The sequence below is a fragment of the Carassius gibelio genome, chromosome A21 (genome assembly GCF_023724105.1).
Source record: "Carassius gibelio isolate Cgi1373 ecotype wild population from Czech Republic chromosome A21, carGib1.2-hapl.c, whole genome shotgun sequence".
Classification (NCBI taxonomy): Eukaryota; Metazoa; Chordata; class Actinopteri; order Cypriniformes; family Cyprinidae; genus Carassius; species Carassius gibelio.
Genome location: NC_068391.1, coordinates 10,521,733 through 10,544,695, shown reverse-complemented (window position 1 = coordinate 10,544,695; position 22,963 = coordinate 10,521,733). Strand labels below are relative to the sequence as shown.

The 22,963-nt window shown below is 37.7% G+C and overlaps 1 protein-coding gene across 2 annotated transcripts in view; it reads left to right on the top strand.

Annotated features, from left to right (window-relative positions):
- Positions 1-4,110: 4,110 nt before the first annotated feature.
- LOC127942199 (nectin-3-like protein) overlaps positions 4,111-22,963 on the top strand; it is a 62,345-nt gene continuing 43,492 nt past the window's right edge. For both annotated transcript variants that reach the window (XM_052537861.1, XM_052537860.1), the window contains exon 1: positions 4,111-4,321. In XM_052537861.1, coding sequence (XP_052393821.1) covers positions 4,228-4,321 — 94 coding nt within the window. In that variant the 5' untranslated portion in view covers positions 4,111-4,227. The remainder of the gene's footprint in view (positions 4,322-22,963) is intronic.

The following is a 22,963-nucleotide window of genomic DNA, read 5'->3' as shown; positions in this document are numbered from 1 at the left end:
TTTGTTTTTGATCTTGCACTCGGTATTTATAAAGCAAAAGACTTGTATATTGAATCCAAAATAAAAGAATGAGAATAAAAAGAATGCTTCACTTTGAGTGATGAGGTTGAACACAAAAATGAGACTGAGAGCAGAAATGCATAAACAGCTCCTCGATCCTTCCAGCCGGCATCAGACACCCTTCATTCCCTGCAACTCTTGTGTGCATAAGTGCTGGTTACTGGCATGCTATATGATGAAATTAGACAGATGATTTATTTTCCAAGGGGGTCTGCTCTATGTTACTTGTCTAGGAAATGTTTAAAACTGCAGCTTTATGAAATACTGTAGTGTATTTACTTGAATAAACTATAGTGTGCTGTGCAATGAGTTAAGTCAGGACGTGTTGGTACAAAAGAGAGTGTACCAAACCTCCTCTTTTAAGGGTCCTTGAGGACTCATGCAACATTCCTGGAGCAGGCAACACCCTCAGTGCGCTTCCCGGTTTTCCAAAATGCAAGGGTGAAAAATAGCATTTTTAGGAGGTAAAATATACTAAACATTAGTGTTTAAATTGAGGAAAATCTTTCAGGCACGTAATGCTTGATAAATTACAAAAACACTTTGCAGAGTTTGAAACAACAGGTTCGAGCAATTGCATTTCAAGTGCTCTAAAGTATGTCCATTTGTTCTGGTTCCAAGACAATGTCTGGAGCAAGATGAGGACTAGATCAACTGCATTATCACTTGAGTTCAGCATACATTACCATTTGAATGTTACCATGGCTTCACACTATTGGAGACACAAAACCTCTTTGAGGGAAGCTTGCCTAGTGACTAATATAAAGGTTTTAGTTGCTATCTCACAAAAATATTTGTAAATTAGACACTTTTTTTTAAATTAGGCTTTAATTTACACTAATGTAATGATTTGATTCTTATAAAGGTCAAAGGTCATAATGGTTTCAAATACAAATCAAATATCTCTAAGTTGGATAAAACGGTGGCCATTTTTGTGATTCTCTGATGTTTATATCTTAATGCCTTAATAAAGTAAAAAACAAATATAGGCAAATCTACAGGAATTACTAGTTTAACAATTGTGTGTGTGTGTGTGTGTGTGTGTGCACATTATTGCATATATACAGTATAACATAAGTATTTTCCTCGAGATTGACTTTAATTGGACCAAAACACTCTAAAGGAAAAAAAGAAACTTTATTTGTTCCCTTGTCACACATTAGGAATAACTGTGGGATGTACATCAGAAATAAGTTATTCATAATCATAAAATTGTCATTCACCCTGTGAGTAAGTCCTTATTGAATTTTTAATCACTTGGAGTACCTCATAAATAGCCCCTCTCTCACTGCCAGGTGAGAACGAGTGCCCAGTTTTCTTTCACTTTTTTTTTACCTTTTCCAAATTAACAAATGGTGAAAGAATGAGTTAGCAGGAAAATTTACTTTAAATTAAATCCAGTCCAAACAGTAAGGTGAAACACTGGCACACGTTATAGCAGTTAAAGAAAAAAACTGAATAAAGATATTCATAAATTTCTGGAGTCTCCCCAGAATATTATATTCCATTAGGCATCCCTCACATTGAAAACCTAAACATGCCTGTGTCTAATGATCAGAAAGAGAGAGAGAGTTAACAAACAGCAAAAAATAAATAAACTACAATAAGGGATTCATGGTTTAGCTGGAGGAATGATGATGATGAGTCTTTGTAACCCAAAACTTTTGCGTGCAGATGAACAAAACCTCTGCTGAATGGATGGAGTCTCTCTGTGAGACTGTTGATCAGAAGATGTTTGGTTCATTTATGCTGAAAGAAACAGATCCTCAAAGAATGAGGTGCACTGCTCCATTCAGAGGGGTTGTGGGAGAGTCTGGGGATCATTGTCTTTGATGTGCTGTTTTCATGGAGGAGATATCAGAAACAGAGTGAGCTGACTTTGTTGACAGTGCATTGAAACTCCTGGGAAATAGTTCAACAACATCTTAAAGGCCAAATGTACAGTAAAGACACCCTTTTATTTTTGTTTTCAGTTATCAACCTCTTTTTTTTTTAGTTCTTTCCTTGCATGCTGTGATCTACAATGCCCTGGAGATAAAATATTAATTTCTCTGTCCAATAAATCAAAGTAACAGTAGGGTAGCATAGCTAGCTACACTTCTTTCTTTGCTTTCTAGCTCCTACCATTTAGATGAATGATTGAGCAAAAGCATATCCTGGTCGGATTGAAGCAAGACGCAAATTCAACAAATTGATGATCTGGCATAAATGGGGTGGATCTATTAACCGCCCAGTGCATTTGTTGTTTGGTAGGATTAGCTTGTTATATATGGCCCAATTAGGATTATCTTATTTATATATGGCCCAAAAAAAAAAGCACAGATTGGACTCTAGATGAAATCTTAAAAAGGGGGATGGGGGGATTAGCAGAAGGTACAGGGGGATTAATGCTAACAGAAAATTAGCACCCGTTTGTTGGACTGGACAAATAGAGTGACAATTTACAATGTAAATCCCTCCACTAAGTAACAGAAGTGTTAAATAGAAAACCCAGCTTTTTTTAAATTGTTTTATTTCTTTACATCACAAATTCAGCGGGCATAGGGTCATTTGTTGTCTCGAAACTTAAAATCGCAAAGAAAAGGAAGTAGCGACAGATATTTTCTTAATTATTATCAAAAAAAGCGATTATCAAAACTGATTATTGAAAAAGAAAAAAATGTGTGTAAACTGTTTAAATATGGATGTGAACTCCAGATTGTTGGCTGCGAATATAACAATAATACCAATAACATAAATTTACAAAATAGAAAGGGTGAATTTTTTTATTTCATGCAGACTCTGTTCACGGGCTTACACGCGTTTTCACCCTGATGAAGCAAAAGGTGGCGCTATAACAGTGTAGCCTACATGAATTTGTGTTAAAGGGGTCATATGATGCAATTAAAATTGTTCCTTTCTCTTTGGAGTGTTACAAGCTCTTGGTGCATAAAGAAAATCTGTAAAGTTGCAAAGATTAAAGTCTCAAATCCAAAGAGATATTCTTTATAAAAGTTAAGGACCAACCACGCCCTCCTGAAACAGCTCATCCTAACATGCCACCATGTCTACTTCATGATGTGGGAAGATTTGCATAACACCGCCCAAATGTTCACACAAAGAAAGTAGGCGTGACTTTTATTCTAGTCTTTGCTGCCACCACCATGTTGTAGAGATGCTGTGTGTAAAATGTGAAAGCTAAACTACTGTGTTTGGACTTCTAAAAGAGAACACAACTAGAAATCAGTAGTTTAGTTGTATTTACAACACTGTTCCGGAACAGTTCAACCCAAATATTCAGATGTTTGCAGAGCATTTTACGGAGGACGAGGACTGTTTCCTGGGAGATGCCGGTGTCTGTTTCTATAAAATGGGGCAATTCCCGCTTTGCAAGGACAGTCTGGCGCTTCTGACTCACAATCGGTCAGTACGTTTTCATATTTTAAGAATTTGCCAATGATGATTCAAACACGAGTTTTGAGCAGTGTAGAGTAACACTTATTTGTCATTTCTCCGATCACAAATGCAGACATGGTTTTATGTTTAGGTGGCACGATACATAACACAATGCATAAAAAGACAGTATCAAAGTATTGTAAGGGGCGTAACATTTCCATCACACACTTGAGGAATTCAGCCAATCACAACACACTGGATAGCTGGCCAATCAGCCTACACCTTGATTTTCAGAAAGATGAGCTTTGTAAAAATCTATATTTCAGAAAGGCGGGGCACAGAGGAGCAACAATAATGCACATTATGTGGAAAATAATGTGTGTTTTTAATAAATAATGAGTTTTTTTTCCTACCTTAAACCGCATAAACACATTGCATTAGCCTACACCAAATATACAAAATAATGTTCTTCTTAGTAACGTCATGTGACCCCTTTAACAAATATAACAAAACATTTGATGTTTTAGAAAATGAGCAATGAAAATGATCTTCTTGGACTCTGTGTGTGCGATGTATGTAAATAACTTGTCTTGATGAACCGCCAGCTACTTTTGTCCATCAACTCAAGTAGATAAATAATGGTTTGCATGGACTGCGCTTCACGTGAGACTGCACTCCCCCATAACTGGGAGGCAGAGTGGTACGGTCCAGACGCAGCTTTCCCGATGGAGTTGTTGCCGAGGAGCTTTCAGAGTTTCGGGGAGCGAGAGAAGCGAGAGCACGGGCGGTGATATGGTGCTGACAATGACTGCCCACTATCTCAGGAATAACCCGATTCACCCGGGACTGAATGTTAGAGTCCTGCTCGTGCTGTCATTTGTGTCAGGTAGGTTCTATCATATCTTACTTGCTGTGTCGTGAGCGCGCGAACCCTCGGCAAAGTTTGGGGGAATCCAGCGGTCCGTGGAAAGTGTCGAGCGCGTGAACCCGATGCCGTCCAGACTCGAGGACAGTCCTTCAGAACGTCACCGTGCAAAGTCGTTTGTGCCACGAAAAGTTTCTAAAACTTAGATTTTGCTGATTTCATTTTGGATAACTGCGACATATTTCTAATGGAACCCAAATCTAGCCTTTTTTTGTCTTCAATCTGTTATTTCTTTCAAACAACGCCGATTGTGTGAACGCAGGAATCTCGCACGAGGACTGAGATTCAGCTGCCATGGAAACATCCTAGCAGAAAATGAGAAACAAACAGTCGCTGTTTTTCTTTTGTATAGTTATTTATTTATTTATAACTTCATATCTTTAAAGAATAGTTGGATACTCGAAGTAACCCCTTGACATTTATGTTGGCAGTGGAATGCTAGTCATTGTTTGCCAGCTGGTAACGTTAATCCATGCCAAATGTTGCGCTCGTTTTTTTTTTTTTTGTTTTTTTTTTGTTGCGTGCAATTGTGCTCATATCTGGAAAAGAAGAATCGATGTTATTTGCTTCGTTTGTTGACTGAAAGTTAATTTTACTTGGAAGTTTGTCACACATCAGATTAGTAATTGCCAGTTCCTTGTAACTAAACCAGTAGTATTTCAAGTGACCTAAGTTTGACATTTCCATTTGATAGACGCTTATTTGGTTTTGCATTTTGCTGGCTAATGACATCTCTGCTGAAACATCCAATTTAAAATTGTTACCTGGTTTCTAGCTGGTCTAAGCTGATCATACCTGCAACCTTGCAGTTAATTTTAAAAAGGATTTTTCAACCGACATCGTTCTCGTTGACAGTTAAAATCATTTTGTCCCGAGCACACCTGTCACGACCACAGTTGCCTTCTTTTAGCAACGGGCTTCAGCTGTGTATCATTCTGCAGCTGTAGGGGACACATTCAGCCAGAGGTCAGACCACAACACAGCACTCCGGCTCGTGCACAGTGGGGCGGTATCATGAGACGGTGTCCTCGCGCCCGAATCGATCACTCACTCACGCACTCACTCAAAGCAATTCCATCATTTTCCAGCTTTTGTTGTGTCTAGGGCATTACAAAAATTGTCGTTTTTGTCCGTTACGTAGTTAATTGTTACAGTAAACGTTTGGACTGAGATGGGATGTTTTAAAGATCCACTTTGTAACTATCTTTGGTTTGTATTTTTATTAATCTAGGAGCAAAGGTTGGGACTTGGCTTATTCTTTGTATTTTGTGACTTCTATACATCCAGTTCATTTAAAGTAAACAAATGTCTGGCCAGACGCCCTGCTGACACTAAAGACCTTGTGTCCAGCAGGGTCAGCCACTGCGTCTCCTGTCCTCAGGTTTGTCCAGACATGGTGTTGTCGTTCTCTGCACTGCAGTAAGTGATGGCGGCAGGGGAATGAGGAGAGAGAGGAGGAAAGAATAACAGTTAAAATACCACACAGGAGCTGGGGATTAGCCCTGGCATTTCACTCTGTGTGTCCCACCCTCCCTCCTTCCCTCTACCTCTCTCAAACTGCTCTTCGCTCCATCTCATTCATGTCGTCCTAATTGCTTCTCTCTCGGTCTCTGTCACCGTGTTCCATTTTTATCCCTGAATCTAATTGGTTGGTTAATAACTTGGACTTTAAATTTTCTCCCAGGCCTTTTCCTTTGTTAAACGCAAATTTTCTCCACCCGTTGTGTTATTTCAGTCGGGTGATATCAGTATCTAGACTTTTTGTATAGATAACATTGTACTTTCTATGAATAGAGTACGCTTGGGTGTCCCATTACTGAGCTTGAGGTACAAATTCCATGTTTTTCTGAAGACAATTAGGTTTCCAAAAGTATTATCTAACATAAGATCAACAAGTATGTTTTGAATGTATCAACTGTCAGTAATGACAATGCTTGTGTTTCACAAAGGGCTTGACCTTTCTGTACTTGTATAACAAAATAATGCAACAGTCTCATAATTTCGATGTTAAACTGATATTTAATTCATTGTAGCAAGGTTGAGGTTGCAGAGGCTGACCTCTAGATGGAATGAAAGTAGCAACAGATCTTTTTTTTTTTGTATTGTGTCATACAATTGAGTGAATTGAATTATCATAAGGACAAAAATGTAAGGCAGGGACTTTGGTCAGTCCATTAGCCATTGATTGAATGGAGGCAGATCTGATTGTGACAATAACATGCATTTAGAAAATAGATGAATAGGTGGATTTCTATTTCTTGCTATACTTAAGATCCTCTAAAAAAACACTGTGTGATGAACACTTGCAGTGGTGGTTTGTATTATCACATGCTAGAATTGAACAACTAAAAAAACGTTTCATATTGATGACATGGGGGAAAAATCTCTATTACCAAATTGTCAGCCAAAACCCCTTTTCCATCATTAGGGTGCTGGTGTCGGATCCCGCGCCAAATCTGAAACCACTGGTCTGGAAAAATCGGCACTCTCCAGGGCCCTAAACTCATGCCAGTCCCGAACCAGGAACCACTAACATCAGAGGCTAATGATAATCTCACTAAATGAAAATAATTTATATAAATAAATATAGAGCTGAAACAACGAATCGATTTAATCGATTAAAATCGATTATTAAAATAGTTGTCAACTAATTTAGTAATCGATTCGTCGCTAAATAAATTTTATTTGCCATAAGCGGCTCATTTCGTGCATATTTCAAATCTGCGGTGACCAAAGTGTGGCAGTAATGAGCCACCGGAGGTTTTACTCAGCCAGTACAGCAGGTGAAGTAGCGAATAGCCAATAGCTGGCCTCGTTTTATGTCACGTGCTTCCCGAACAGCGTCTCTGCAGCATTCAGCGGGAAGTGGGAGTACTTTACTTTGAGCCTTTAAAATGAAGAGTAACCTGTAAACTCTGCACTACTGAACTGTTTAAGGGGCCGTTCACATATCGTGTCTTTTGCGTGCTCAAGTTCGTTATTTCCTATGTAGGCGCGCAGTATGCACTCTCATAATGGAAGCGACGCGTTCGCGACACGCACGCGGTGCGATGCGCCCGTTTTTCCAGGCGCGTCCACACCGCATCCATTTATCCTTTGCTGAAATTTCCGGGTCTTCATGGATAGGGCACGTCATGGAGAGAGCACGTCATGGTTGCTTAGCAAAGGCAGACGCCTCAGGGGCGCTTCTGCCCGAGCGCTTTGGAAAGAAGGAGAAAGCGACGCGACTAGCGTTTTCCACGCGTTTTTAGGTGCGATATGTGAACGGCCCATAAGAATTTTATTTGTGCAGATTCTCCAGTACAAGGTTGTTTGCAAATGTTTAGTCGTAAAAGCTGATAACATTGCTTTTTAACAGTTAACATTTAAAGCTTTACAAAATGTTATGTGATCAGTTTGTCGTTTACCAGTTCATAATTCAGACTTGCAGCCTAATTATGACTGAATGAGAGAGGTAAAATGCACTTCTTTTCTAAGTATTCACTGCTCTTTTTCACACAGCAGGTTTTTTGTGTGTGTCCCATTTTTTTTTTTCTGGACAACCTTCTGATGGATTTTACTTTAAATTGTGAGTTCCATTCAGGTTTCATGCCATTGGCACTTTTTTTCGAAGGATTGTTTACAATTTCACAGCATAAGCTATAAAGCTTTTTCCCAGTAAATAATAAAATACAATGCACTGCAATTTTATTCTGTTTTATCCTTATACTTCGTGAACATATGTTCTCAAAGATTCCTTAAGCTTTGTTTGGGATGTTAAACTACTTTAGGAGCTCTAAGGACTGCCATGGTGAAAACAATATTTGAAATCTCCTTGTGAATTTTGCTAGAGTATGGGTCAGTGTTTTGATTGCAGAAGAGTTCGACAAAGGATTACTAACATAAAACAACTCCAGGTATATTTTTGATGAGGATATGACAATGCAAAATGGTTAAAATCTCTTAAAAATCTATGCTGAATGATAAAGACCCTTTATTAATAATTTACTTGGGGAAAAAATGGAAAAAACTAAAATATAAGTACATAAACCGATTAATCGATTAATCGTAAAAATAATCGACAGATTAATCGATTATCAAAATAATCGTTAGTTGCAGCCCTAAATAAATATTTTCTTTCTAATTCTTCTTTGACTTGTCTTGACTGTCTTCTTCTGTGATCGATAAAAGCACTACAAGGTGATGTGGGAATTGATGCATTAGTGGTGTTAAACACGATCCTTTCAACACTTTCAATCTCTGTGTTTCTCTAGAGCTTAAGTCACTGCTACCCGGCCCCCTGAGTGCTCGCTCTTATCAAGACAGAATGGATTGGGCCGGCGGTGTGTCTGCAATTAAGATCCATGTAACATGATTTTATTGATAATGTTGTAATGCTGGTGGCATGGAATCTGTGTTCCACCCACAAGACCATTAAGGCATCAATACATTGTACACATTAAGAAGTCTTAGCCAGGTTCTTTTTTTCATGAATAACCTATGAAAAACATGCATGATCTTTGGTTGGAGGAGTAGAGATTTCTCCACTTTGGCACTCCAGGTCACACTGCTTTGGAGCGGGGTTGAATAATGAATGACCTCTTTATATAGACCCTTTCATCTGTGCTTGTGAGAGTCTGTCAGCGTAGGGGTGTACGTGGAGAGTGAGATCACCTTCTGCACCGGTCCTGATTCTAATGTCACTCTTTACACTCTTACATAATGACAAGTTTTACATATGGACTCCACTTTTAGAAAGGTTGTTGTTTTTTCAACTTAGAAATTAGTACTATTTTTGTTACGAGTACTTCAATTCAGCAAGGATACATTAATAGATACATAAAGAATGACAGTAAAGACATTTATGATGTTAAAAATGATTACAATTTCATTATTTCAAACTTTATCAAAAAATCCTGGAAGGAATGTCATGGTTTTCACAGAAAGATTTAAGCAGCACAAATCAGCATCTCACAATGATTTCTGGAGGATCACGTGACACTGAAGACTGAAGTGATGGCTGTAGAAAATTCAACTTTTACCATCACAGGCATAAATGTAAAATATTTGTATATTAAAATAGAAACCAGTTACTTTTAATTGAAATAACATTTTACAGTATTACTGTTTTTATAAATATAAAAAAATCCTTATCTGACCCCAAACATATGAACGGCAGTCTAGATTTGTGACCAGTTTGATTCCAAATGTAGATTTTATTTTTCATTGGTGTCTACGACAGTCTTAAATTTGAATGTAATTTTTATCTTAGTCTATAACAAGTACTCGACTACCCTAATGCATATTGCACATCTCCACAAAAATGTTTTTTTTCTTATTGTACCCTGCCTGCAGGATCAAGATCAAGAGCTGTCTTTGCACCATCAGAAGCTGAAAACAGAGCGCTGCCAGAATTATTTTCTGCTCTGTGCAGAAGAACAAAAATAGACGTTTTTTTCTGAAATTAAGGATCACAGGGAGATTTAATAGCCGACATAGATCGATTTAGAATTTTGTGACTTTTGAAGAGGGGGTCGATGAAGTGTCAATGCTTTAGAGACCTGGGATTCATTCATCTGTCCCTCTGTTGCAAAAGAGGATTAGGCCCAAGCAATAATAGAGAGGCAAGCTTTGTTTTTTTGTGTGTGTGTGTGGGTTGTGATTGTGCTGTTGCTAACATAAGAGAGACACAAACAGTCAGTCAGCGATCACTGACTACAGTTCTCCCCAGTATTAATCTCTAAGATGACCGGCCCAGCTTTTTTGCCGGAGCATGAAGGGCAGTCGTGTTTCAGTGACCTCCTCATCAAGCAGCTGTCTCTCTGTGGGTGGGGAGATGAGCTGTGTGTCTTCTATGAGCCTGTGCTCTTTGGTTAACAGTGACATTTTCACCCTGTGTGTAGTTTCTAACGTCTTTCTTTGGCTTGATCACTTTCTGCAGCTGGCAGTGGAGGATGGCAGTCATAGATATTTTTTTTGATCTTTGCTCTGCTGCTGGTTAGTGGTTATGGCTTGATGTGTTATTATGATTCCAAAGGATTTGCATTTTTTGCACTGATTTTGGGAGAACTACAAGCTTGAATACTCCACTATGGATATAAACATGATGAAATGTTGTTTTTTCTAACCAGGCTCATTGGAAAAACTTGCCTGTGGTAACATTTTGTGATGATACTTTGTTTTTTGTACATTTCTTGACCCTTTCAAAGTGAAATGAACTAAACATTTAGCATTTAACTATAATAATATTTATATAATATTTAAACTTAACATTTAACTATACACTCAACACTACCTCTCATTCCATCCTGATGATCCGACGGTAGCTATTCGCATCTCAGCTTGTCTAACAGACATTTCTTCCTGGATGATGGACCATCACCTTCAACTCATCATTGCAAAGATAGAACTGCTTGCGATTCCAGCAAACCCATCGTTTCATCACAATTTCAGCATCAAGTTAGGCACATCAACCATAACTCCTTCAAAAACAGCTAGAAGCCTTGGAGTTATGATTGATGATCAGCTGACTTTCTCAGACCACATTGCTAAAACTGTCCGATCCTGCAGATTTGCTTTATTCAACATCAAGAAGATCAAGCCCTTTCTTTTGGAACATGCTGCACAACTCCTTGTTCAAGCTCTTGTTCTGTCCAGAATGGACTATTGCAATGCTCTCTTGGCAGGTCTTCCAGCCAATTCTATCAAACCTTTACAATTAATTCAGAACGCGACAGCAAGATTAATTTTTAATGAGCCAAAAATAGTACATGTCACACCTCTGTTTATCAATTTGCACTGGCTTCCAATAGCTGCTCGCATAAAATTCAAGGCATTGATGTTTGCCTACAAAACTACCACTGGCTCTGCACCCATTTACCTAAATTTGTTAATTCAGACTTATGTGCCCTCTAGAAGCTTGCATTCTGCAAGTGAACGTCGCTTGATTGTGCCATCCCAAAGAAGCACAAAGTCACTTTTGCGGACTTTTAAATTAAATGTTCCCTCCTGGTGGAATGACCTTCCCAACTCAATCCGGACAACTGAGTGCTTAGCCAAGAATTGGCTTAAAACACATCTCTTCCATCTTTATTTGACCCTCTAACTTTAACACCCACTATTCTAATTCTATTCTTTAAAAAAAAATCGAACTACCTTTCTAATCTTTTTATATTCTATTTTCTTTTTATTAATTATGCAATTGGATGTGTGTGTATGTTTAAAGACCTCTAACACTAGCTTGCTCTATTTTTATTTTATTCTATCTGTTTTCTTTATATTATATTATTAGGGCTGCACGATATTGGGAAAAAATTACATTGCGATATTTTATTTTTCTGCGATTATATATTGCGATATGAAAACTAATTTTTTTCTTAGCTACAAACAAAAACGGGGTGAGCACACTTACATTCTCATTTTAAATGATTTAAACATGGACACCATCATGTCAATTGATTAATATGCATGAGGGAGAGAGAGCAAGACACCGTTTGTGTTGTTTGAAGACATTTAGCGTGCGGCCGGGCCTTAAATTACATTTATATCTGAATATGTCAACCTATAGACTTTCAAACATCTAAGTGTCATGAATTAATATGAATCTGTGTACAAAATGACATATAAACATATTTTTCTATTGTATTTTGCATGAAAACGCTTCCAGCACGCTTGCGTGTCACGTGAAAAATAGGCGTCGGTTCTATCTCTAGCATGCACGCGTTTTCCGCTCGGCCCGAGCCGCGCGTCTCACGCAGGCAGTCTACAAGCTCTAACCTGTTAACATGGGAGCCGAATTAAAAACGGACACGCCACGCAGCTGAGACGCTTGCGCCACGCATCTAGTGTGTCGCCGGCCGCACGCTCACGCGCTCTCTGGCCCATACAGTTAATGAATAACGGATCAACTATGACAGCCTACATCGCACATCCTGCGATGTGACTATCGTGGATTCATACATCGCGATATCGATGCTTAAACGACACATCGTGCAGCCCTATATATTATTTAAAATCCCATGCTATGTGTACTGTGTTAACCTAACTGAGACTGCTTATAGCACTTATCATTGCTCTTTTTGTTGTTTTTGATTGCTTCCATTGTCCTCATCTGTAAGTCGCTTTGGATAAAAGCGTCTGCTAAATGAATAAATGTAAATTAAATGTCCAATGATTGGAGCTAAATGCTGGTTCAGTTTTATCCAAAACATATGAATGTTAACCTGACAGTGTTTTTTGTTGATTGTTGTATGTATCGAGGCAGAAAATTGAAATGTCTGGTGAATGTAATGCTCTATCGTGTTTGAAAATAGTATACCACCTACACTAGACCCTGGTTATAGCCCAACCAAGAGCAAATGCGAGAGAAAAGCACATTTCCTGAAGCGTCCGTGTAATTTTACCTTGTTTCAAGTCTGAACTCTTGAGTATTGTTACCACACCCGAGCGCTCCTCATTGCAAGTGCTGTATCAGGTGGGCTACCGAGCATGTTTACTACATCAGAAAAACCATATGAAGCTGGTAATGTGGTGCAAACAGAAAATGTGTTAGTTTGCAAATAGTGTATGGTAAAAGTGTTTTGTGATCATAATGTATTGTTGTGCTAGGGACTGGGAACTGCAGTCAATTGTATAAATGTAACATTGATAACAATGTTTTTATATCTTACTGAAAACATTGCTTTACATTTTATGTGTGGAGTTTTGTGAGTAACAGCCATTGGTTGCAAACATCAAATGTCCTATAAATGGTTTGCTTGCAGTTGCCCCTCTACATGAAACTTGCCCAGGAGGAACTGTTTAAACATTGCAAAACACCTGTGAGTAATTTTATTGCATGATGTTATGACATGGAGAAGGGAACGCGTGTAGATTTCATGCAAAGTGTAATCCATCCTGACTTGTTTCTTTTCTTAAGTGCTGTTTTGTTGCCATGGCATCTTTCTCTCCCACAGTTCCCATCTTTTCTGTTTGATTCCATATCTTTAATCCCATATTCTATATTATTTCTAAAATAACCTGTTCTGGATTAGTTTATGTAGCATTACATCACTTGCTCATCAATGAATCCACTGTAGTAAATGATCAGAATGATAGTCCAAACAGTTTATAAAAACACCACAATAATCCACAAGTAATACACACAAATCCAGTCCATTAATTAATGTCTTGTGCTGCATGTTGTAAATTCATCATCATAAGAATTTTTTACTTCAAACTGTGGTTTCCTGTTGAAATATGAATCCTCTATCCACAATGTTGAAAAAGTCGTCTTGTCTAAAGCAGAAGTTAGAAAAAGTGCACAGATCAAGCACTGTTCACAAGCAAAAACAGTCCAAAACCATTCTGAACAAATATATTAGGGGTTTGTAATGTGAGAAGATAAAAGGAGGTGGATTTTTCCACATGAGAAAGCATTATGGACGCCGGTTTTAAGTTAAAATGCTTTGATGGATTTATTTATTAAACTTTTTGTTCACAAGATGTTAATTGATGATCTGAGGTCTTGTGGATTACTAGTGATGTTTTTATCAGTTGTTTGAACTCCTAATTCTGACGGCACCCATTTACTGCTGAGGATCCACTGGTGAGCAAGTGACATCATGCTACATTTTCCCAAATCTCTTCCAATTAAGAAGCAAACTCTTCTCCATCTTGGATGGCCTGGCTGATTAAATTCTCTGTAACTTTGCATCTTTTTTTCGGTGAACTATTCCATTGAGGCAGTGCAGTGTTTGGTCGAGATGCAATGCAAGCTTTTTAAGCCAGTTTTAAAATGCTTGGAATGCAGCGGATTGGAATCTGATTTAAGAATGTTCTCTAAACTAACTGGAGTCGTACTGTTGATTTGACCTGATGCTGAGGTCATTGTTAAGAACACATTCATAAGCTTTTGGTGCTGATTGGTCTAGATGGATACATTATTGTGTTGTTGTTGTTAATTTTGGCTCTGTGACAACCAGAACTTTGTTACGAGCTTCTGTTTCATTTGGAATGCAGTGCCTTTTACTTAACACCAGTCTTTCCTGGTTTTCAACAAGCCTTCACAGCCCCACTGGGACCGTGAAGTGGTCAGTCATTTCCCACACAAGCACTGTCTATGCAGCCTCACTTATCAGCGTTTTTGGGTGTGAACTATGTTTGGCTGTCTGATCCTCTGAAGTAGCCCTCTTCACTGCTTATCTTCATAGTGTGTAGGGCTGGGATAAACGATTATTTTTTTTAAACGATTAATCTAGCAATTATTTTTTCGATGCATCGATTAATCTAACGATAAATTTTTTCAGACCGATTCGATTTTGATTATCTCCCCATTAATTGACTACTAACAATTTATACATGTTGATTTACATATCTGAATGAAAAAAAACATGAATTCCTTAACATTGTTCCATATGTTTATTGCTCTTAAAATTACAAAATAATAGACTGACTAAGAATGCATTACTTTGCACTTGTATAGAGGTAGCGTTCAATAAAACCTTGAAGCCTTGAAAATACATAGCTTACTGAAACAAGCTTACTGAACACAGGGTCTAGCTTACTGAAAAAAGTTAATCTTTCAGATGAAAATAACAAAAACTTGATGTCTAGCATTCAATAAAAAGGTCACCCAAAATACTTGTTTAGAGCAATTGAAAGAATACAGTAACCAATGTAAACTTGAGGGCTTTAAGCTAATACAGAGAGTGCTTTTCCAAAAAAAAAAAAAAAAAAAATTAACAGTTGGAGCCAGCAGCCTGTCATGGAGAGAAAAAAATCTCTGAATGCTCCACGTGAAACCTTGGCGTTCCGCCCTTTTTCTATCGTTTCTAATGATTTTGGTTAATATGCAAAAGGGAGAGAGAGAGAGAGAGAGAGAGAGAGCAAGACAGTGCTCTCGTAGTTTGAAGACTGGGAGTGCGCGAGCGCACGTGAAACTTTGGTGTTTCGCCCTTTTTCTATCGTGTTTAATGATTTTGATTAATATGCACAAGGGAGAGAGAGAGAGCAAGAAGCGCTCGTGTTGTTTGAAGACTGTGAGTGCGTGCACACAGCCGGGGCTCTCTCGTACGCGCCCTGTCAGGTGCAAATAATGCTTTGACAGCCGCCAAAAAAAAACATCAAAGCAGAAAAACCCCTGGATTGGTTATATAACATTAGACAGAATGTTGATCCGGCCATCGCGTATATTCAGCGCACATAAGGTAAATGTTTTGCAAACGTTTTTTAGAGAAATAAAAACAGGTCGATGAATCGATGCATATTTTTTGCGTCGATGTCATCGATGACCTCGACGCGTTGTCCCAGTCCTAATAGTGTGACATCTTTGGATCTTCTGGAATACCTTTTTGGAATACCACAAGCAGTGTTAAGCTATTAGTTTGCTGCTATTGGGTTTTTATTGATTGCGATTAACTACCATATTTTCCAGACTATTATTCATACTTTTTTTATAGTTTGCCTGGTCCTGTGACTTATAGTCAGTTGCAACTTATCAAAATTTATTTGACATGAACCAAGAGAAATTAACTAAGAAAAATTAACCAAGAGAAAACATTACGGTCTACAGCCGCGAGAGGGCACTCTATGCTGTTCAGCGATCATGTAGTCTACACTGAAAACAGAGCGCCCTCTCGTGGTTGTAGATGGTAATGCTTTCTCTTGGTTCTTGGTTCTAAATAAATGGGACTTATAGTTCAGTGCGACTTATGTTTTTTTTTTTTTTTCTCATCATGAATTATTTTTGGACTGATGCGACTTATACTAAGGTGTGACTTATAGTCTGAAAAATACAGTAACTTCTAATTCTAAGATATTTCTAAATGAATATGTATGAGCTGATAATCGATTTGATTCTCTGCCGTTTATTTTTGCTAATTCTGAATGATTCAGTTTTGTATTTAAAGAAATGCATTTGATTATTTAAATACTTGATTGAATTTATTTACCTAGGCTACAATGCCAATCAAACCAAAATTTAAGTCATATTTCAAGATTAATGTGTATGACTTGGCTTTTCTTATGACTTGTATGTTTTTTGTTTAGCTTTTTTTTTTTCCCTAAAACTTTTAAATCTAATTCTCAAATAAAAAAAATATATACAAAATGGAAAATTCCAACATATTCAGTCATTTTAAATAATATTTGTCCTTGTACAGATTGTATTATGACAGGTATATAATCTGTAATTTTTATTTAGATCTCTGTGATGCATCACAGAAGAGGTACATGAAATTACAGAAATGTTATAGGATTTTGTATCAAAATTTTACTATAAGATGTACTTAGTTTCATTTAGGTTATTTGAAAACTGTAAATATATCAGTCTATCACTATTTTCCTGCTGGTGTCTTTGAACAATGTCTCCCAGTTCAATCAGAGGATAACAGTCTAGCCACCTTTTTTTCTTTCTTTTTTTTTTTTTTTTTTTTTTTTGAATGATTCTCCTAAAATCCTTTCACTGTGGAGGCACACATGCTTTAATCATTCATGGAAAGATCCAGGTTGCAGACCATATCCTGATCTCCATTCAGCCTGGTTGGAGCACTCAAACTCTTCTTTTTTTGTCTTATAGCGTTCCACTGATGGAGTCCTTCCTGTTTTTTTGTTTGTTTGTTTTTTTTTGTTTATTTGTTTTTTTTGTTTGTTTGTTTTCATTTAGTCTCTCTCTCTCTCTCTCTCTCTCTCTCTCTCTGGAATGCACACGTTCTCAAATGCTATTCTGACAGTCACACCAGACAAGGATTGCTGTAATTGTGTTTCCTTTCTTTCAAATGCACCAGAACATTATACAGTCACTGTAATTATAAAAGCTGCCGAGCTCCTCGCTGCTGACGTCACTAGATGGCTTCAGCGAAGCGTTTTCTGTCAAGATTGCAGGCAAATGTGAAACTCTGCATGTGACTTCACATACTGTTGTCATCATCCTCATCGTTGCATACCTTTGTTGTCATATTATACACAAAGAGAACTTTGGAATTCTTGGAGCTCATGTTTTAGCATTCTAATTTTTGATTCCTTGATGTGAATGCTTTACCATCAAATTCTTCAGGAGACAACATTTTAACTTTGTTTGTACACAATTTTCAACAATAATAACTATTAATGTTTTTTGAGCAGTAAATCAGTATATTAGAATTATTTGTGAAGGATCATGTAACTGAAGACTCCGTAATGAATGCTGAAAATTCAGCTTTGCCATCACAGGAATAAATAACATTTTATAATATATATTCAAATAAAAAAAAAGTTAGTATAAATGTAAAAGTCTTTGACAATATTACTGTTTTTGCAGTATTTTGGATCAAATAAATGCAGCCTTAGTGAGCAGAAGAGTCTTATTTTAAAAACATTTTTAAAAAATCTTACCAATCTGCAACTTTTGAATAGTAGTGTGTAGGGCTGGACGATTAATCGAAAAGTAATCGAGCCTAGAGTCTTCACTTCACTTAACTTTCTCAGTTGTATTTGTTTTATGGTTTGGATGTTCAAGCGATTAGACGATCGGATGTGTATTATTATATAGAGCTACCATGTTCGCGCAGCTGCATTGTGGCACGAAAACTCATAGCTGTGAAGATCACGCGCACAAAGGAACGCAGTTGTCAGCGCTGTCCTGTGATTTATCAGTAAAGTATCTTAGAATCTCAAAACCTATTATAGCATATTTTTCTACGTTTGAAGGAACTAGGCTATTTACAACCCCCAGCTTCACAATAATTTAGAGACTGTATGACTAATTCACACACGCAATCACTCATACTGGTACTGTTTACCTTTAATCTTTATTTATCTCTTACACCGAGCAATAATATGTAAGAAATGTTACGAACATAGATAAAATAACTGCTGATAGTGAGCTATGATCGTTCTTTCAATTGGAAAAAATATCCCACCTTTAACAGTCGATCTCAACCGCCTGGCTGAGGCCAGTCTAAAAAGACGCTCAGGACAGTTGACAGAACGCTGCTAAAATAAATAAATGCATCCAATATAATCTTGTGTATTATATTGGATGCATTTATTGTCTCTTAAAGTGACCGCGCCTTAAGTAACTGCGCCGCGTTGCATTCTGGGACGTGGCGGGCATGTTGATGAACAAATAAACAGAACGAACATACAAAGTAAACCCTTTCAAACAGGGCCCACTGGTACAACCTGAACCGGGGCCCCCGCAAACCCCAACTATGGCCCTGTTTACCTTACAAACCTTGTAAGTGAACAATGAGGGCAAAAAAACGAAACAGAAACAAAATAATCGTTCATTAATCGTAATCGAGGTAAAATGTTAAATTAATCGAGGTTTTGACTTTAGGCCATAATTGTCCAGCCCTAGTAGTGTGTTTGTATATATGGTAACATGAAAATAATTGTCAGTTCATTATTATGCATCGCTTTAGAACATTCATCAGCAGCTTTACTGAAATAATAGTTTGTGAAACTAAGCATTTTATTGTTTTTCATATGAAGAAACACATTTTGTTATTTTTGCTATTCATTTGACATCAAAACATTATATTGAATCATTAAAATATTGACAAAACCGTATTTTTGGCTCCTTGGCTGCACCACACTCGATTTGGTTGTTTTGGTCTCATTGCATGTCAACATGCTACATAGTTTCCTATAAGTGTATTTGTTTTGTATGAGTTACGTAAAATGAATGCAGAGTCGCAGTTCAGTTGATAGAAATAGGTCTCTGAGTCAGTGCTTTTCTGTCGGGCTTCTACAACAGAAAGATTCAGTGAGATCACACTGGCTCGTTCTCTCTTTTCATCATTCAAGTAAACTTATTGTATTCCAACATCCTCCACATTGGCAAAGCTGAGTTAAATGTGTGTGCGTATGTGTACCCACCCTCTCCCTTGTTTTCCTATCTGGGATATAGACTCTGAAAAGGGATTTTTTTTAGGGTAATACGCTGGGCAATTTTCCTAGACGTCAGAAAATCTCCCATAGGTTCAAACCTCTGTTTGTTTAGGAGGCCTTATTGGAGCTCTGCTGCACCTACCACAGTGAGGAACTCACGTCTCCCACGCTCAAGTATGGATTCGTCCCTCAAACCACCCATTTCTCAGTCCCTCCCTTTTGCAGCGCAATCTTGACGGGCCGACCTGAAAGCAGACTGTTTTGAAGCAAGAGTCCATCGGTCCCTTCAGAGACTTGTGGTCAGACGGATCCTTGAGACCCACTTTGCCTTGTGCATTTGAATCTGTCCTCACCATGCTAATGCATCCCAGAGCGGGATTAGTGCTTGAGATTGAAACCAGCCCTTTATATCAGATCTGGATGAACTATGTAGAAATGAATGACCTAACTACTCTGATCTAAAGATTGGACATCCAGTCTGGATCAAAATTCCAGCTCTGTCATACTATTTGACATTTCATTACTTCCTTGTTTAGACAACTGTTTTGTTTGAAAACTGAGTAAGCTGTCTACATAGGCAGCATTTTAAGACATTATAAAAACACTCCAGGCTCAAAAGGTGTAGGGAACTGAATTATGGTGCTTTATAAGGTTTCTTAAGATTTTTAAGCATGCAAGATGTTTGTCTATCAAAATCAAATCAAAGATGCTGTAAAAACTGATATTGTGAAATATTATTACAATTTCGAGTAACCGTCTTCTATTGTAATATAATTTTAAAATTTAATTTATTTCTCTGGTGGCAAAGCTGTATTTTTAGGAGTCGTTAGTGTCCCATGAATGATCCTTCAGAAATCATTCAAATATGCTGATCTGGTGTTAAAGAAATGCTTCTTATTATTTTAAGTAGAGGTGCTCCGATCACGATCGGCCGATCGTTAATGCGCATCTTGTCAGTAAAGCCGGTTTTCTAATCAGCGGTTAATTCCATCAGGTGCGTGATTTCTCATAGAGCAGCTGTTACTACACAGAGCCGTTGTTAATAGAGAAGATGCGCAAATCAAGTTAATTTTCAGCGTTTATTGGCCCATCTTCTCTATTAACAACGGCTCTGTGTAGTAACAGCTGCTCTATGAGAAATCACGCACCTGATGGAATTAACCGCTGATTAGAAAACCGGCTTTACTGACGAGATGCGCATTAACGATCGGCCGATCGTGATCGGAGCACCCCTAATTTTAAGGGATACTCCACCCCAAAATGAAAATTTTGCCATTAATCATGTTGTTCCAAACCCGTAAATAGCTTTGTTCGTCTTCGGAACACAATTAAATTATTATTATTTTTTTTTTTTTATGAGAACCGGGAGGCTTGTCAGTGTCCCATAGACTGCCAAGTAAGTTACACTGTCAAGGTCCAGAAAAGTATGGAAAGCATTGTCAGAATAGTCCATCTGCCATCTGTGTTGAAGTTATGAAGCTGCGAGAATACTGTTTGTGAGTGAAGAAAACAAAAATTACTTTATTCAACAATTCCTTTGTCAACAGTCTCCTCTGAGTCTCTCCACATCATTCAAACTGCCTAAGCTCTTCTGTGTTATCCGTGCCACAAGATGTGCTGCTTTTACGTGTATTTATGCTTTGATTTGAAAGAAAACGGTGCATCCTTGTGGCGAGGCTGACACAGAAGAGCATAGGCAGTTTGAGTCATGTGGAGCGACACTGAATAGAACTATATATATTTTTATTTTTTTCAAAAGACCTGACTGACCCCAAACTTTTGAACTTTATATTGTATTTTTATTTATTCATTTATTTTTCAGAAAAAACAATCCCAAAACTGTATACAACTACATTATTACACTGTTTTTTATTTGTCCATTACATGGAGCTGCTACCTATAGAGTGCTCCAGATCAGTCATTTATGAGGTTCTGTGACTGTTAGGGTGCTGCCTATGTACAGTATGCTGTGAGGATTTGGAACAAAATGCATGTATCATTGCCCAGTGTGTGTAACCTCTGTGAGAAGTTGCAGGGAATGAGGAAACAAGTTGGCTGGACGGTGAAAACAACCGGGACTTTCCCATAAGAAAAGCATTTCTCCTCCTATTAACAGCACACATTAAAGCCATGTTTCATTAATCTTCCTGTTACTGCTGCTTGTTAAATGGAGTGCCGAGAACTCAGGGAACAGCATTATATTGGGATAGTTGATGTTGTGATTAGCAGTGTTTTGAAGTGGAGAAGGAAGGAAATCACTGTTCAGAGACCTCTTATGTTATCATGTGGAAAAACGGGGACTCGCAGGGAGCGTTGGGGTTGAGCGCACATGAGGTGCTCTGTCATTTTGCCCATGAGCTGGGATGGTTCTTATTCAGACAACCTCAGCTTTGATGTAAGTCACATCAAAATGTCGTATAGTTAAAGGAATTGCTCATGATTCACTCACCTTCATGTTGTTCCAAACCCATGATCTTTCTTTTTTTTCCTTTTTTTTTTTTTGTGGAACTTTAAAAAGGATACTTTTTTTGGAGCATCTTTGAGTTACTTTCAATACAACAACAGGTTACTGACTGAGTTTCTCAAGCTGAAAAAGCAAAAAATCACAGGGTCCAATATTACAGTTAATCCTAAAGCCATATGATAGCTTTGTTAGAAATACACTGACTTTTTTTTGGTGCAAATATTGTCCTGTGTCATGGCTCTCAAATAAATTAATTTAATAAATACATTAAATTTTCCGGATTCTTAGTCGCACTTTTTTCATAGTTGTGACTTATAGTCTGGTGCGACTTATTTATCAAAATTAATTTGACATGTAAACCAATAGAAAACATTACCGTCTACAGCCGCCAGAGGGCACTCTTTGCTGCTCATTTTCCTGTAGTCTACATTGAAGACATAGAGCACCCTCTCGCGGCTGTAGACGGTAATGTTTTTTCTTGGTTCCAAATAAATGCGACTTATAGTCCAGTGCGACTTATGTTTTTTTTTCCTCATCATGACGTATTTTATTATTTTTTTTATTATTTTTTTTAATCTGAAGTTTTTATCATCGTAAGAGCGACATTTGATTTTGGGACAGATAATGTTGTTCATTGTGAATACTTTTTGCCAGAACGTGTTGAACTAGTCTAAAGTATTATTCTCCGCAGCTTCCCTTTTTTCACCCTATATATTCCTTTTTATGTATGTAATGTATATGTGGAAGAATTGACAATAAAGCAGACTTGACTTCACTCCGGTCTCATTTCAACCAGGCATATGGAATGATATTTACCTCAGAGGGATGGAAAAGACAACCAAAGTCGAAAGAAAACTTTGGTTTGTTCCGCCGGAGCAAAAGGAAGCGTGTTAAGGTTTTGACGTAGGAGATGAGAAACGGCTGTTTTTCCAATCGCTGTTTTGACCATTAGAAAACAGTGGCTTGTGAATTGCAGCTCTGTGAGGTTGACTGATTAGAAGCCTGAGGAACAGAGATGCTGTGACTCAGCATTAGAATATGACCTGGGCTGCTGCGCTAGCCATTGTGCTGTTGCAGCTTTTCAGTCACGTGGCACAATCAGGGATTTTTAAAGCAAAAAGGACTTATTTCTGTGCTTTGTCGCATCAGAATAGCAGGTTTGGGAAGCTTTGCTTTTATAATCTCACTTTGTTTTTGCAGTGTCATCTTTACTCTAATATCACAATATAGACACAACACTTTTTCTGATGTGCAATATGACAAACTTCTTTTTAATTTTAAGATATGGCAAACTATAAATATGCCGTAGG